The 17958-nt window shown below is 50.2% G+C and overlaps 1 protein-coding gene across 1 annotated transcript in view; it reads right to left on the bottom strand.

Annotated features, from left to right (window-relative positions):
• Positions 1–5244: 5244 nt before the first annotated feature.
• KCTD16 (potassium channel tetramerization domain containing 16) overlaps positions 5245–17958 on the bottom strand; it is an 80977-nt gene continuing 68263 nt past the window's right edge. The window contains exon 3 of the mRNA XM_049830008.1: positions 5245–8470. Coding sequence (XP_049685965.1) covers positions 8019–8470 — 452 coding nt within the window. The 3' untranslated portion in view covers positions 5245–8018. The remainder of the gene's footprint in view (positions 8471–17958) is intronic.

The following is a 17958-nucleotide window of genomic DNA, read 5'->3' as shown; positions in this document are numbered from 1 at the left end:
GCCTCGCCATCTGAGGAGACGTAACTTCCAGAAATGCTTTGCTTTCCATATGCTTGTGCAGATACTGTAACATCCAAATCCCTGCTACGGTGAAGCGCCATATGGGGGGAGCTCTGCAAAGACGGGATCTTTCACCTTCTCCCAGGAAGGGGCCCTTGGAAACGGCTTCCTCTGAAGAACAGCCAAGTGCCACAGATTAAAAATAATAATAGTAAAATCATCCCGGGATACTCAGCCCCACAAGTGAGCAATTGCCTGGTTTTCTGGCTTTTCCAGACCCAGCTTGCCTGCAGCGATGCTTCCCGATTCCAGTCGTATTCGTGTGTATGCATGGCTGGAAGAGCAATGAGAGCCGGGCCACCCAGAGCGGCAACGACAGCAGTACCGAGCCCCAATTACCCCCCCGACAGCTGTGCAGAAGGGAAGAAGATATGACAATAAACCCAAATTATGAGTCTGTCATTCCAAGAACAGCACCGCTGGGGGAGAGGATTGCAAACGGCTTCCCCCCAGCCCCGGCAGCCTCTCTCTCTTTTTACCTTTGCAGCAGCTACTGGAGGAACGTAAAGCCTCGCAGCTGGGCACCATCTGCAGACCCTGGGACCTGCCTGGGATGGATGGCGTGGGGACCAGCACCGAGAAAGGCCACAGCTGGCTGCCCCTCCTTGTCCAGAAGAGATAGATACCCTGCCTTTCCCTCCATATCCTTCTCCTCCTGCCCTGCCCTGCGCTCTCTCTAGTTGCGACTCAGCCGCTGGCTGTAACGACGCCGTCCCTTGCCAAGGTGTCTTTAAAATGACAGAGGATGGGAGTATTTCAAAGTATTCTTGGAAATACTCTGGCAGGTAACCCCTGATGCAATGACGGCTTTTCCAGAAGTATTGCTGCTGGTGACAGTGCTTTCAAATCATGGCATCAAAAAATCTCTGTTCAAGACAGGGAGGCAGAAGAATCTCACCCTGTGACCACTGAACTGTTATCTTCAGCCCAACCCAGAAATAAATGAGGAAAAAAACCCCATCACCTTCAAGGGAGAATAATCCCCAGCCTGCAGGGAACCGGTTAACATAAACTGATGCTAAATCACAGTGGGCAAGAAAGCATGTATGTATCTATCGCTATATTTATGTGTGCGTATATATATGTGACAGTTGAAGGATACCAACTTATTTATTCTTGTCTGTGCTCTTACAGTGTATATGCACTGATTTATTTGAATGGCAAGACACAAATTAGCTGCAGTTTTCAGCCACCCAATGCCACAACACTGATAGCTGTACTTTTCACCAGCGTATTGTATAACACCTAACCCGCACATGGAAACGACTAACATGGAGTGGCTCTCTTCATTTATCGTCATCCTAAGCAAAAGGTCAGCTCTTCCGCCAGCAGTGACGCTGGAGCAGAAGGCAATAGCAACACCCTCATTTACCACCTCCGAGCCTCTATAAATAGGCATTTTTTTAGCAGTTGGACCACAGCTACCTGGCAGGTGTCATCACACGAATGACTCCACACAGGTCACAGCTATGACTTGTTTGGTTTTTTCCAACATGTCTCTCTTTCTTTCATGGTGTTATTTGTACCAGGGAAATACAGCAGGCTAAAAGCTACGTGTTTGGTTTTTTTTTTTTTTACATACCACAGTAGAAACAGTTACCGAGTTATATTTGTCACAGTAGTTTATGCATATTTGCTATTCACAGACTGCAGAATATTGCCAATAACCTCACTGGTGGGGACTGACAACACGGAGATACATGCATTCATGTGAGACCATAATCAATGATGTCTATACTGCATTAAGCACATTCATTTTTTTTAAACACCTTCCAGTAAAATCGATTCCTTTAAATTTGTAGTTAAAACTTCTTTTTTTTTCCACAATTACGCACAAAATAACCTGTAAACAATTTGACATTACACTTATGTACAAGTGAACCACGTTGGAAAGTAGAGAGGTAATTCAGTGGGTGCCACTTAATCTACATCAATGTGCAACAGACTGACTCAGCCTCAGCAAAGTCATTAAGTGCTTGTATGAGGTCCGAAAATGTAACATGAGCAAGGCCCCGAAGAGATCACAAAAGTCACCAAGCCCCCCTCTAAATCCTGTGTTGGCTGGGAAAATATTGCACTCGCAGCACTCGCTCCTCTAACGCGCGTACGTCTGGATAAACCGAAGCGCCCGGGTTGGATCCCGTCCTGCGAACACGGGGAAGGGGCCAGCCCCCCCTCGCTGCCCCGCGCGCCCCGAGGAGCGGCCAGGGGAGACGCGCGAAGGGACGTCAGGGAGGACACCCCCCACTGAAGTCCAGCAATTCCCGTTCAACCAGCTGGGCCTGCCATCCTTCTGCTTCACGTTGGTAAGTGTCGTCTGTTTAATTCTGAATTCTGCTTTTTCGTGTTTGCTTTATCATTGCTATAGTTTAAAATCTGTAATATCGTACTTATAAACTGATTTTTTAGCTAAGTGATATAGATGCCAAGAAAAATAAAGAATGTCTTTTTATAATATAAATAATTTAAAAGTGCTTTTCTGTTCTTTTACTATTAATCTACAAAACCCCGTTGGGGCATAAACTATCCATAAGACTGGACATTATTTTGTACCATGATATACATGGGGCCTTATGCAAAAATTACTCTGAAAGTCAAGTCCACGTGCGTACTCGCAATGGTGGAAAGGGCTTCAGGGCAGGGTAAGAAAGTTTTCTCCAGCCTTTCTAGGGCTCGGAGAGCAGCGTGAGATATGGCTGAAGGTCTCAGTTACATTACGGTCGTTGCCAATAAAAATCAACCTTGTTTTCCCCTTCAGCCCACAGCTTTGCAAAGAAAATTAATGAATGGTCTCACAAAACTAGAATTAAAAACCCAAAACACGTTCTCCAGAGTGCTGTGAAGCCTCTATACGGTGCACGCAGATGATTTAGGGAAAAAAGAAAATAATTTGGTCCCCATGGGTCTATGTAAACTCACACGGTCTCTCCCTTTCTCTCCCCCTGATGCTTTGCGTCCCGCTCAGGCGCCTGTCTCGAGGCGTTTGGGCGCGTAACAAAGCCCTCGGAAAACGTCACTTCTGACCGTGAAAGGCATAAGCAGGCGCGGCCCGCGGCTGCGATGGGAGCGGAGTTGAGCTGAGCCCGGGCGCCAGCAGTGCTCGCGGCCAGGACAGTGCCCAGGGCATCGCGTGTACCCCGCGGCTGCAGCACCCACCTGCGAGGCGCTCACCCCGCAGCGCGTTTCGCAGGGCTGTGCGCGCCCACCACGCTCCTCCAGCCCAGCGTCCTAAGCAAAGCTTCGGCAAGGCTACTGAAGAGACCACGGTAACTGAAGACTGGCTATGCAAGACCACCACCAAACCACCAGACCCGTTTGCTACACGCAGAAGCGATGAACGCTGCGAGCAACGTAAGCGGATGTGAATTTTATTACAGCTTAATGGCTATCTCTCAGCCTCACTGACGCAAGTGCCCATTTTTCTGGAGAAAAGGTGTTTTCGTAGAGTCTCGGTCCTACTGAAGTCAATGTAAGTTTTCAAAGTAGTTTCGACAGAACTTGTATTTGGTCTTTGTTATGTGTGGAAAGTAGCCCAAAGCCCAGTTTGCTCCCCAGATATTTTGGAAAGAATAAAGTACTCTGTTAACCAAGTTTCATTTTGGCTTGCTACCGATAAGTGACCAAAAACATCCTAGGGATAGACATGGGTTCTCTCATGGAAACAAAGCCGAATTGAGCGGAGTAATTTTAGAGCTCAAAATTCAGCTACCTTTTAGACAATCTGTTATTCCAGTTTCACTTCCCCCCACTGCATTGCATCCGTCTCCCTTCCTTTCCCTCATTGCCTCATTTCAGCAGGTGAGCAGCGGGGGGCTGCAGCCCACCACCCCTGCACAGCGCCGGGGAAAAGCCCCGGAGGGAGGAAGGTGCCTGGCGTGCTGAGCACCGACCCTAGTTCCCTCCTTCTGCCGAGCTGACGGTTTGGTTTGAGGGATCGTTTTGATGCCCACTTATTGCAGGAATTTCTCCTGCCCCTTCCAACAGTGAGTGAGCGGTGCCGTGTCCTGCAGATGGGGGAGAACAACCTTGCCAAAAAGGCATCAGTATGTGCCTTTCATCCCAAGGTGCGTGTATATATCTATCTAACTATATGTATGTATATGTACTTGTAGATATGTATACGTGTATACTTATGTGTGCGTGACATTTTTTTATGTATGCGTGCATGACATTATTTTTGGGAAGAGGTCTTTCAGAGTTAATACATCCGTGATAAGAAAAATCACCGCCTCAGCGCCTGTACGGCGAGGACACCACCAGCAAGAGAAGGTTCGGTCATTCTTTCCCGACCCGCTGCCACCCGCACATGAACTACGGGGCCATCGTGTAGCAGCTTTTTTAATTACCCTGGTGCCTGTCTCTACCTGGCCATGGTTTTTCCACACCGTCGCACGGTGCCGGCATCCCCTGCCCCCCGGCAGCAGAGCTGCCAGGGCTCGCGCCGGCAGGGTCCTGTGCCCGGTGGTGGCCCTGTGGCCACCTGACGGTGGCAGAACAAGGTGCCCGAAGTGTGGCTCTTTGGTGGGATGTGGTTCTTGCCGCGGGGTATGGGTGGTCCAGAGAAAAGCAGCGAGGCAAGGAGGGAGAGAAGGGGACCTCTGAGCAGCAGTAACGGATGCTGCCCAGCATCCAGCGTTTAGGCTAACCCCCATCGGGGAGGGGGGGACGGCTCCCCACCATTGCCCAGGGGCTCCTCCACAGCACAGGCTGCTCTACCCAGAGCCCACCAGTCAGTCTTAACAGCAAAAAGCCTTGAAGCACAGCCCCTAGCTCCTATACCAAGCCACCTGTAAAACAACTGCAACATGAAGTTAGACCAGAATTAGACCCCCGCAGGAACGCAGCAGAAAGTGCATACAAACACACACACACACACACACGAGTGTGCACCCACACGCCTGGGCACCTGCTCTCCTCCCACTCCATCCTAAATCGTGTTTCCTAGCAGGTTTGGCCTGCCTGTGATTACTGAAGTTTAAGACCTTTATTTCTGTAGCACTGGAGAGTAATAACCATTTCATCTAAAACTGAAGACATGAAGGCCACATAAATCAAGCCCATTCGGGCGCATTTCATTTGGTCTAATTTTTCCACAGTTATTAATCATCGTGCAATCCTGTGCACCCTGAACGTCAGTCTGGGAACACACACCCACCCCCACCCACCACACACACCCACCCCCAGCGCCTGTTCTTCTACTCCATCTCATGTATTTTATAGATTTTATAGCCCAAATAGTTGTGATATTAAAAAGAGACAGGGAATGATCTGGAGTGGTAGGAAGGACAAGGTTTTAGCTGCAGTCTGCTGCCGAGGAAGAGGGGTGATCCATCCCGAACTGCAGACTCAGCTGGAAATCCTGAGGGAGAGCCCGATCTGTTCCCCAGTTTTGTTTGCTTGGTGCTGGAGCTGGGGGGCAAAATGCAGGATATGTTAAGTAGGAAAAGAAAAACATTCTAAACTAACCAACAAATAACGAAGAGGAGCCAAATCTGTGGATCTTGTGCAAAACACTGATTTCCATGTGAAAATGCGCCTTTTGAGCAGGTAAGTGGAGGGCTGCACAACTACCATGCCTGAACTCGAATGTGAGCGAATGTCTTAAAACCTGAATTGGTTCTAGAGCCTGACCCCAAGAAGTGCTGAGATTTCTCACTGAGCCCAGCATTTCCCAGGTCAGACGCTCTATTTCACAATCCTCACTCTGTGTTACCATCACTGCACGTCCACTGTAAGAATTAGCACCCTTCTCACGGTAAAACCTCAGCTGAGATGATGCTAAGCTGCCACATCCAAGCCCTGTTCTCCGAAGACTGGGAGAGGTATTGCTGGGAGGGCTTTTCCCCCCTCCCTACAGCCAGCTCATGCTTATGGATCACTCTGGACACGTATTGCTTCCTTTTATGCTGGTAAGATTTGCAACCTCACCAATATACACCTGCATAACATCTGCAGCTGAGTGATGGGTATGAGCCTCTGCCCGTGCGCTTGTGCAGACCTTACGGTTCTTCTGGCAAAACAAAAATGTCACAGCCAGGTGTGTGGGTGCAATGGGGCCCTGCAAGCACAAAGATATCACCTTGCTGAAGCTGCATGAAGATCAACAGAAACAATCTGTGCATACTTGACATCATCTCCCATAGCAGTCTCTGAGATTTAAGAGGGGGGAAGCCCTGGAACCTGCAGGACACTAAATAAGTCAGAATCAAAGTGCTTTGTGTTACCAGCACTATCACTTCCCATATTTTTTTTATATATAGATAAAATCTCCACCTTCCTGTACCTTTAGAAAACGAATAATTTATCTCAAATACTCTAGCTGGTATGTTCTCAGCTATGGCCAAAATAGGTTAGCTGGAGCAATTCATTTTTCCGTCACTCTCCGTGGCTCGCCTCTGCCAGCGGCCTGAGCTCACCCCTGAGCCGAGCCCCCCCCGACGCCTACCTGCTCCAGGTTTTGCTGGCCCTATGCCTTTGACCGCTTGCTAACGCTCGGTTCCTGGGTGCTCTCCATCCCTGGCTGCTGTGCTTACGCACTACTCGGCAACAGCCGCCTGTTGCACCCCACGAGACTGACCCGTTCCCCTTCCCCGAGCTCCCGCGCCCCGGGGGGCTGTGGGCTGCGGGACCCCCGCTCCGATCACTGCAGGACCAGCCTTTCCCACGGCTCCCCGGCCGGCACGTGGTGGGTGACATAGGACACGCGGCGCGGTTTGCCGGCTATCGTCCCGGGACCGACACCGAGACAGGCGTCTGCGGGAGGGAATACGCGTACCTCCTTCTGGGGTTTGCGTTTTCTCTTGAAATGCACACGGCCGGAACGGTGCTGCTCCTGTCCTCTGGCAAGCAATCCCCGCCAGTCAAAGCACTAAACGTGGCTTGTTCGGCGGATAATTTCTTGCGTTCGCTTCTGTGCCGGACAGGACCCAGCGCCCGCTCTCCCTGCCGGCTGGGGCCAAACACTCCTGGCACACGCGCCTGGCAAGCCTGCAGAAACCAGCCATCCTCACCAGCGTGGCCACTCCGCCCGCCACCGCACTCGACCCCGGAAAAATTCCTACAGCTTTCCAACTGGGATCATCACACGTTTAACCCACTGGCACCAGAGAGCCTTGAGAAACACGACAAGAGGTGTGGGGAGGACACAGAGGGAACAAGATCGTCAAAAACAAATGGAATATTTTGCTGACAGCAACAAAGACCCACGCACTGTTCCCCGGTCTCCACTGAAATGCATTTACAGTGTCTCAAAGCAGGGGAAAAAAAGAGAAAGGGAGCAAGGGAGAGAGACAGTGAGATGGGTTTTCTACTGTTCAACCCTCAAAGACCTGAAGAAGAAATGGAACATCCACAGACTGCTAAAAAATGCTCTTTTCTGAGAAAGTGCAGTTATAAGGAGAGAGCCAGAAAATCTTTAAGCAATATATATTGATATATATATACATATATATATACACAGAGATATATATACACACATATATATATATGCACATATATATATACACATGCTTAAGGTAAACTGTCATGGCATAGCTTGTTTCTTTGAGCTGTGTACATCCCTCCAAACAACGCACTACAAGGAGAACGCAGAAGGCATGCAGTCCACAGACACCCCCGGACACTGCCTGCTCACGTGCCATGTTCCCACCGGCGTCAGCAGCATCCGCACATGAGCGTCTCTTGTTGTCGGTATGGTTGTGCCCTTAAGGTATTCAGCTTGTGTAAGACTCAGAGTTTACAAATAAAAGCGTTTGTCATTGTGCTTCCACCACTGGAAAAATATCGATACCCTATGACTATAAATGTTAAGGTGAAATAGGCAAATTAGGCAGTACTACAGAGATGGATTTTTTTTTTTTTGTGTGACCTAACAAATAATTATTATTGGGAATTATTTTTGTATCGCTTAGGATCTTGCTCTAATGGTAATAAGGTCGTGTGCTTTCCCCACCCTGAGCCTATAGGTGGTACTTCCGCAGCAGTTCGGATTGCCAAGGATGTTTCCTTTCCGGAAACCTGTCTGGGATTTTGATTTTGAGGAAATCCTGGATACATTTTTCTAGCTCCTCCTCAATGGAGAGCTTCTCCTTCACCGCTTTTTTCTTGCTGGAGTTGGACTCTCGGGAGCCGGAGGTGAGAGTCCGGAGCAGGTCGCTCTTCCTCCGGATCTCGGACTGCTGCAGCAGCTGCACCGGCCCCTTCTTGGCCGGCCGGTCCAGAGTCTGTATGTTGGGCTGGCGGGTGACGGGGCCGCAGATGACGGTCTCCTGGGGAGAGCTGGCCTCCGACTGACTGTCGCAGCTCGATGTTGACAGCTCGTTGCATGACGTGCCGCTCTCTCCCTCCTTGTCGCCTTTGCCGTTCTTGCAGCAGCAGTCGCAGTGGGACGAGGACCACCGGGAAGGCTCACCTGCAAGAGGAACAGAGAGCGCGCCGGGGTTACCGACAGCTCCGAACCCCTCGCCCCCACCCAGAAACAGGCTGCTCGCCCACCGCCGGGCTCGCTGCTGCCTGCCGCGACCCGCGGGAGCGGGGAGGGACGCAGCCGCCCAGCGCAGCAGAAAACCTCTCGGGGATCATTCCTGAACGTCACCGTGAACCGGCAGCAAAAGCTCCACCTGGTCTCAAGTGGGAGGTGATTTCCATTAACACCGGAGCTCCTTCATCTGCTCCGCTTGCACGTGATGCTCAGGTCCCCTGCGGGTCTCCTGAGACAACCAACGCGTGTCTGGAAGTTTTCTGAGATCCTCCGTGAGAAAGAGTCACACGAGGACCCAGTCAGGTGTTTAACCAGAGTGAGCCACCATCGTTTCAGGAACCCTAATTGCTTTTCAGGCTTGTAAATGACTTGCTGCTACCTCCACCCACCAACCCAAGGCCAAACCCTGAGCAGATCGCACAGGGCTTTTCCTCCCTTAAGAGAAAATCCTGAAGAAGTCCACAGAAATTTTGCCTGAGGAAAGACGGAGAAAAAACAGAATGCGGACTTCAGATTTTGTCATTCCCAATCCATTCCTCCAAGTTTCACTTGTATGTGGGGTTCCTTTGAAGCCAATAAACTCATAGGTGTGGATAGAGGTTACTGGGCAAAGGCCAAGATTACTAGTCCAAAACAGACAAACAAATGATGAATTTTTGGCTGCCAGAGGAAGGCAGCACCCAGGAGGCAGGACATGGCAAAACTTGCTGCCCCTTCCCATCCCAGCTACCGTCACTGCAAAACACAACGGGTCCAACAGCTTGTGTCGGCACTGATCATCTTCCCTGGGTTTGCGCTTAATAAAGGCAAGTCCAGACAGGAGGGAATAAAACTTGTTCACATAGGAAGGGTCTGTCTTGCTGGTGGGTGAAAGAAGTCAGGCTCTATCTGCAGCGGCTGCCGGGACCAACAGGTCTCACCTGGGAATGCCAGGCTGCTTAAATCCCATCGCACGCTCCTAGCCTCATCATTCTTCTGCCTTTAAAAGGACAGCGTCAAATACGCTGTTAAATCCAAACTATCTCATTTTTTCCTTGTTTGCCATGCTCAGGTTAAAACCAAAGACCCAGGGATTCTCCAATGATCTTCTTCACACAATTACACACAATGGCAGAGTCCTACCCTTCATTAGCAACCACACATAATGAACCAGCGCAGGCGAATGCCCTGCCAGGGGCTCTGCCCCAGAACAGACCGGCGTAAGCAACGTGGCGCGGGCCGATGGCTCTCCCGTACAGAGGAGATGAAATTCCAACCCCACAGCAAGTCGGCTCACAGCAAACACCCCGCAGGGAGAAACGCGCCGGTGCCAGGCTCGGAGCCACCCAGCAGTGGGCTCGTCGGCAGCCAGGCTATACCAGACCCGCTCCCTCCGTCTCCTCCCGGCACGACAGACGCAGCCGCCGGTCCGGTCCCATCCCCATCCGAGGGAGCAGGACCGCGTGGGATCACTGCTGGCGCTCTGCAGCGTGAGGTGCTGCGGCAAATTAAACGGGAGAAGTGGACGGCAGAGGAATGCGTACAAAAAGCAAAATAGACAGATCCTGGGTACAGGCAGCTCACGCTGATCTCTTTCCAGATCTTACAGGTAACATCCTGGCAGTCGCAAAGAAATTCAGCGTTAGGGGTTTTGGTCTAGCCCCCAGCACGCGGTGAGCGAGCCGGGGGGCTGCGGGAGGCACGCCAGCATGGGCAGCCCTCACAGCAGCAGCGAGCCCGCGGAGGCAGCATCCCTGCGTGACACCGCCACGGGACGTGCAGACACGTGGCCCTGGAAGTCACACTTTTTCCCAGCGGCATGAACCACAACAAAATAAAACAAGATGTTCCTCATGTCTAAACAAAACGTTCAGACAATAGTGCTCTCACTGCTCAGAAAAATGTTTGTTATTATTCTAGCCTGTAATCATCATGGTCTTTATACTTGCATTCGATTAAATATGACTATTTGTTCTTTTTTAAAGTAAGAAACCCAACAGCATTCAGGTAACCATTGGCTACTTATGTCAATAAACGTCTCTCCCGCAACAAAAAGGATGTATGCAGCCCGTTATACAATTCAGAACTGGGTATCAGAAGGTGGCTGGCTTCCCCAGCCTCCAGGAATAGCATTTGGGAAATTGTCTTTTCCATTATCGACAGCTATAGCACCCCTACTTTCTCCAGACATCTTTTCTTCTTTCAGGCTCGATAGCACAGCCAGCTTTGGCTTTAAGACCGCGCAGCCAGAGCCGCCAGCCTCGGTCCCGGCGGGCAGCACTCCCCCAGTGTCCCCCCTGCCCACCCAGACCCAGACCCCGACCCCTGCGGACAACTCGCAGCACTTCGGAGGTAGCCTCCCCATGCACGAAGGCTTGGCCATGCACAAAACAGAGGCTTCTGGGAAACATGGACCTTCATTTGCATAACCCATCAGTGATGGGAACCCCTGAAGAGTGCTTAATTTATTTCCTGATTCATGTAGCGCATGGCTTGATTTTTTTTTCTTTTTTCAGCTGGAGACCTGCCCAAACGCAGTAATCCGTGACAAAGAGGAAGAGCTGGCATTGATAACAACTGTTCCCTGACCAAACCACTGCAATAATCATGGATTTAAATGTCTTTTGGAAGCATCCATCTTCCCACTAAAATGTAATTATCATTTCCAACTCACGCAGATTGGTAACATCATCCAGATCAAGAAAAGCATAATTTAGCTTTGCAGCTTGGGCCCAGCAATACAGCACCCGGTCTCACCCATGAAAAGGAACCGGGGGCCCCGCTGCCAGGATTGCACCCCGGCGCTTGTGGCATTTCCTACAGCGGTGCAAGGGCAGGAGAAGGGAATGGGGAGGGGGAACAGCCAGGTCAGAGCTGCAGCATCGGCCCAGTGGTTTTTGCAGCAGCGAGAGGCAACGCGTGGTGCTGGGATCACGGTCGCGCCGGCAGCTCCCGCATGGCTGCGGGGAGGGCAACAGAGGGGGGTGAGGCCGGTGGGGAATCTCTTCTTCACGCCAGGGTCCAAGGTGACCGTTTGCTGCCACCGCTCCAGAAACAGGTCCCCATAAAAAAATTTGGGGCAGGGTGGGAAGAAACAAACGGCAAATGTTGCTGCCAATTTCAAACCCCTGTGCCGTGGGAGCAGACACTGGACAAAGGGGGTCTGCAAGCTCATGGCCGCAAATTGTTAAAAACTGCGCCACTGATAGTCGCTGCTCTGCGCTCCCTTTTCTCCAGCCATGAACACAATGCATATAATTTACAGAAACAGGTGGAAAAACAAAAGTCAGCAAGCCCCTCCTCATCTCTTCCCTCCTCTTCCTTGTCAATGATGAAGGAGTCTTTCAGTCTGTGAGCTGTGTGGCTAAATTTAATTTATAGACTGGCTTCAAGACCCGTTCTGTATCTTGTCTGAAAAAAGTCAATAACAGCTAATTGAAATTTTTTATAATTTGCTCAGCTTTGACAAAGGCATTACGTATTGAGCCTTTGCAAAATCCTGATCATGTGCTCCTGAAAAACACATCCATGAGCTGTATTGATTTGCAGCTCCTTACTGCAGCTGACAGTACAGCTCGGTGAGGGTTTTCCTGCGTTGCAGCTACTGACTGCTCCCTGGGAGGGACTGCTCCGGAGCCTCTGCCCTTCCTAAACACAGAACGATTTATTCCAGCAAGCAACCGCCAGTGCTTGAAAGGCAAAAATTAATCAGGTGGAAGGGAAGCGGTGAGGGTGTTTCTGGCTGGCCCTGTGGAAACACCGAGATGCTGAGAGGGGAGTGCCTCCTTCACGGCAATCCCGGCCGGCGGGAGGACAGCTCCTGCTCTCCTTTTCAGCGTTTGCCTGCACTCGCCTGTAATTACTTTTTCTCTTCTCACCCGCAAAGTCAGTCATCTTCCCCAGGCTGCTTGTGTGCATTTAAGGACGACAGTGGATCCTAACGGAGGAAATACATTTGACAAGCACCACTGCTGCCACCAGCCCTTTCACGACGTGTTTTCCCTCCTCCGGACACCGGGCTCCCTCCCCATCAGGGCCCAGAGGACAGCAGGGCTGAGCTCAGTGCCGGGGATGCTCGCCTGCTCCTACGCCAGGACGATGCGCTCCCGCTGCATTTGCTGCTTCCCCACCCCACGCTGAACCGAACGAAGTCTGAAAAACAGTGAAAAATGAGTTGAGAGGGAAAAGGTTACTGCTCAGGTCAGGTCCCATTAGCACACCGTGCAACCTCCTCCTACATCCTACCGCTGGCCCTGAGCGTGGCAGGTTTTGGTGCCTCCCTAGCAATTTCTAAGCAAATTCATAGGGACATTCAGCTAAAGCCCATCCACACCCCACAGCAGCAGGACAGCCCGTGAAACCCAAATCAAAGGGCTGCACTCACCCAGCCAAGGAACAAAACCCCAACACACACAGACCCCAAACAGCCCAGACCCTGAACATCAGACACCAAATATCAGACCACTGCAGTGGCACAGGACGTTGCTACGATCACCTAATGAAACCTTGCAAACCTGAGCTGATGTTCAGCACACGCTTAGGTCGCAGACACCTCCTCACTGTTGTAACTTCATAGTTACGGGGGAGAAGAAGGGGTCCAGCGCCCCGTGTTCCTCCTGGAGGGGCTGGACCCTGCTTGGGCAGGGGTACCCACCAGCTGCCATCAGGCACATCTAGAGTATATACTTCATTACCACAAAACAAGCCTTTTATAAGTTAATTAAGACCTAATAGATGCTAATTTCACTTAATGAATATTCACCAACGATGGGCATACCGCGGGTGAGCCAGGAGGCAGAAATTCATCTATTCATGAGGCAGAACAGCAAAAACCAGGCGAGATCTGGGTGCTGGAAACAGCCGCGGAGTTCGGAGAGGTTCCTCGGGCAGAGACCTCCCGCCAGCACCAATGTTCAGTGAGCTGGGCTGGCTCACCGGGAGCAGGGCTTGGCAGGGGAGCTGGCGACCAGCAGCGGATGCTCTGGGTACGCAGAGCATCTCTGCAGCGGATGCAGGCAGAGATCTCCGAACACCCCCGGGAAAGGCGAGAGCCTGGCTGAGCAGCTGCCGCAGCAGCAGGGAGAGCTAAAACCAGCAAGCTCCTTTTTGCAACCTGAACAACTGCTCCGCTCTGCAGAAAAACAAGGGGCAAAGGTGAACAGCTTTCTTTTTGCTAAATACGTTTTTGACACCTTGAAGCGGTGGGCAGGTCTGTATGCACAGTTAAACACACTCTCGGAAACCATCCGGCCGGCCTGGCTGCCAGCCTTCCGAACACCCCTGCCCTTGCTGGCCTCAGCCCAGCATCACGGAGCCAGAACCCCGGTGGGTGTGTGGGCAGCGGGCATCGCCAGACGTGTACTTTTCCTTTCAGCTACAAAATAAGCTTAAGTTTTATGCCGAAAAGACCTTAATATAATCATTACAAGAACAACATATCAGGCTAGCCAGAGCAGTACGTTAAGAAAATCTAGAGAGAGGGAAAGCTATGGAGAAAATTGAATTGCCCTTTAGCTTGTAATGAAGTAGAGGGAAAAAAATAATTTTCATTAGGCTATCGTCAGATACCAGAGAAAGAAAAAAAAGAAAGGTTCCAGTATTAAGCAATAATACATGAAAAATACATCTGTGCCAACCAGGATCAAAGTAATTACCATGCTAGGAAGTTGGCTCTGTTAGTTAAAACAGTACTGTAAAATTATCTGATCTCAAGTCAAGCAAGCTGAGCTCCACTTTGTTGCAGGTGCACAACGAAAAGTGCGGGCATAGCTGTCTAATTTACTGCTTTGCAAACTCCCTTTGCCTAATTTTAACTCAGTCAGGCATGGGCTGTGGAAGCCTCTGCTCCCCACGCGCTTTGACAAACAACTCCAGACATCGGCTCAGTGGAATGGCTTCTGTCATCTCCTCGGGAGCCAGAGGATGCCAGGGTGTTCCAGAGGCAGACTTGCCAAAACACATTTAAAAGCCGAAGTCGAAAGCCAGCTATCAGTCACACAAATTTGCAGCTGAGTGAACTTACTGAAGGTTACACTCATTCTGCCCACAGAGTTTCAGAGACTATGGGGTAAGGAAATACAACAACAAAATTCTAACAACGAAAGGAAGTTGGAGGCTCTGGACACGTCGTACGAGGCCTAATTTTATCATTTTAAGTAACCAAATTACTCTCTGTATCACATCAATTAGTTGACATCAAAGCGAGGGAAAACGTTCGGTCAGTCTGACAGAGACCAGACTCGGGAATTGCAGATAATTGCATGTACGTTTGCAACGCAGCCCGTTAGAAATAAAATCCTCAATGCTACCATTAGGAAGGAAAAAGCCCTTTGGGAATCGGGGCGATGGGTAGCGGGTTTCAGAGCTGCGCTACTACCAGCACGGCACGCTCGGTCCTGAGCTGGCCAAAGGTAAGAAGGAGCTGATGTGCGCTAGCAAGTGAGGCAGGTTGTCGCTGCATGGCCAGGTCACTTGGCAAAGAGGGAAGCAAAAGAGCTCAGATTTAGAGGGGAAAAAAAATCACTGCTGTTTGCCTCAGCCTGATTTTTATTTTTTTTTCTAAGAATGTTAAATTAAAACATTTCAGCCACCCCATACCAAAGGAAAAGAAATACATTGTTCGGCTATTTAAAAAATAGGTCACTTTTAAAAGATGTTTTGGAGCATGGAAGCGGGGATGGGAGGCAAAGGGCTACTGATTCGAGGCTGTGCCACGTGTCACCTCCGTGTGAACCCCTCTGTATCTGGGCGTAATTAGAAGCTGCTGACAGATCTCAGGTTGCATCAGAAAATGATTCTGTATTACACTGTAATGAAACGGGCGGAGCAGTGCACTTCACACCTTCTGTGCGTACACATTACGCATTATTTTGCTGGATACAATGAGTTTCCAACAGCGAGAACTGTACGGGGTCAAGGTGACTCCTGGCAAAAGCAGTGTCCAAACTGCAAACCCTCCTGGTGAACTCAGCCTGTGCGGGAGCAGGATCGGCCCCGGGTTTAGGCTTGGGGCTACCTCAACTTCTCTAGACTGGGAGCACAGTCTTTGAGAGCTGTATGTGTTGTGGAGTGACCACACATAAAAGGAAATCAATAAAGTGCTACTGAAAAATTGCAGATTACTGCTAACTAAAAGCAACGGCTGCAAACTGAACTGAAATCGATTAAAAAATAAGAACTATCACAGCCGCTACAAAGAAGAGCTAAGGCAAGTCATTCACCCCTGCGCCAGGACAGCACGGACGCTCTTCAAGCGTTTTCCCAGCATTTTCCAGATCGCTTCTGAAGGACGTCTCACCCAACTATTCACTTCTTGGAATGTGATTTTGGGGGAGAAGTTAGCAACTTTCAGCCTAGAGTCCCCATGCCAACACCCTCACAGGGCTGCTGCCGCCTGCGCCGGGGCTCAGAGCACCCGGGCCAGGCTGTGTCCACAGGACACCCCTCTGCCACGGGTGGAAGTGGGCTCACAAGTACCGGAGAGGATGCGTAGCCCTGGGAGACGAACCCGCGCTCCCTCCTGCTCCGTACCAGGACCGCTCTGACGCGCTAAACGGCACTGCCGCCTCGGCTGCGCGCTGCTGCGTAACGCGCAGATGGGTACGGTGTCTGACGCAGAAGTACCTCTGAATTAGAGAACAGTTAGCTCTCTTACTAAATCCCGTATCGAAAGCAAAAACGTACATCCCTGGAAGGCCGGGAGAGACGTAAACCCTACAAGCTGGGCCACTCCCTTGCACTGCATATCAGAAGCCTTTTTATTGGAGTAAAACTGCTGCCAGGATCAGTTTATTCTTTTGGGCACCATTTTGTCATGCAATAAACATGTTTGCTGGAGTCCCAGGGATAATCTAAGTGCCACAGGTGGGAGATTTCATGGAGTTTGGGTCTGGGTCAGCGGAGAACCTTTATTCACCATGGGAAGCCATCAGCTTTTGGTGCGCGGGGGACGCGCATCTGGTGGGCTTGTGGGGATTTGCAGAGTTCCCAGCCGTGTAAACCTGCCTGCGTGCATTCCCATGCAGAGGACAGGTCTCCTCACCTGGTTTTGGGTGCTGTAAGGGTGACAGACAGAGCAGACAGGAAAAAAATAAATATTTCTCTGTGTTTTGCAGTGAGAGGGAAGCATCTGCAGCAGTATCAACCCACGCAGGACCCACGGCCGAGCAAGGATGGGTGCTAAGTCCCAAGACTGGCCACCATTCCAGCAGCAAATCGAACATCGCGCTGATTTAACCACAGAATTCATTAATTAATGTCTAAATGCTTTGAGATTCTTAGATAAAAGGGGCTAATTAATTCTGGCCTGGCTTTCCTTCTTTTCTCCCTGATCTCAGCACATTTCTCTCCCAGTGCCCTAATTATAATTATTATTATTAGAAGCTTCTGAAGAAGCAGCAAAGCCTCTGATGTATAATTGACACACAAACCACCAGCCATCCAGTTTTTCTCTTCTCCTTTCCCTCTTTCACGACAAACACGCTGCAAGCGGGGAACGGGAAATCCCCACAAGAGGGATGGCTGGTGTGCCGAAAACTAGGGAGGAGAGAGAAGTTATGATACAAAATAAAATTAGCGCAGAGACCTTCAAACAAAAATCAGTGAAGAGTTTTTCTTGTGAGAAATGGCATATAGACCCTAACCCTAGCCATCATTAAGTCCATCTCAGAGACAACAGTGTTTGAATTTGGTAGTGCTAAGCCTGGGACAAATAGCCCAATGGAGACAGACCTGGGTTTCGCAGGGCAGCGCTTCCCCCTCCTCCCTGTCCCTCTGCAAAGCCCCCAAGCCAGCGGCGATGCTCTGATTGTGGGGGGTTCGCAGAAGCACTTTGAGGCATCTGAAACTGCCCCAAACCCCACTGTTGCAGCAGGCTGGGACATCTCCCCCTCCCCGACTTCTATGAGCTTCAAGAATTAGGTTTTTGCATTAGTTCACCCAGAAAAAGGCTAACAGAAAATTTAACAGTATTCAAATTTAAATGCTATCCGTAAGTAACTTCCAAGCAAGTGCTGTTTTACCATGTAGCTGCACCCACTTCTGGGACCGGCACCAGTCTCAGCCTCCACCTGTCCCAGGTGATCACCCCCAGATTTAATCCCGCTAACAAATTATCCAGCTGCTGCACTGGAAAGAAATTGTCACCCCTTGCTCTCCAAGCCCACCTGGAACTACAGAGGGAGCATAATCGAATGTGTGAAACCTCTGACAGATCCCAGGAGAAAGGGTTAAACATTTCTTAGGCAATTTTTCACGGATAAATGCTGTTGTCTTGAAATTAAGCATGGTGATTTTGATGACATTTGCACTGGGAAAGTGCTTAGCGAGATCATTCAACACCTCCTTTCATTTTGACATCTATATTATAATATTAATTTTAATATCACACTACATATAGTAATTTTCTGTTATAATGCTTCAGAGTTACAAAAATGCAATGT

Source organism: Accipiter gentilis, chromosome 26 (assembly GCF_929443795.1).
Source record: "Accipiter gentilis chromosome 26, bAccGen1.1, whole genome shotgun sequence".
Lineage (NCBI taxonomy): Eukaryota > Metazoa > Chordata > Aves > Accipitriformes > Accipitridae > Astur > Astur gentilis.
Note: the sequence above shows the minus strand (reverse complement) of the source record. Positions and strands in the feature narration are given on the sequence as shown.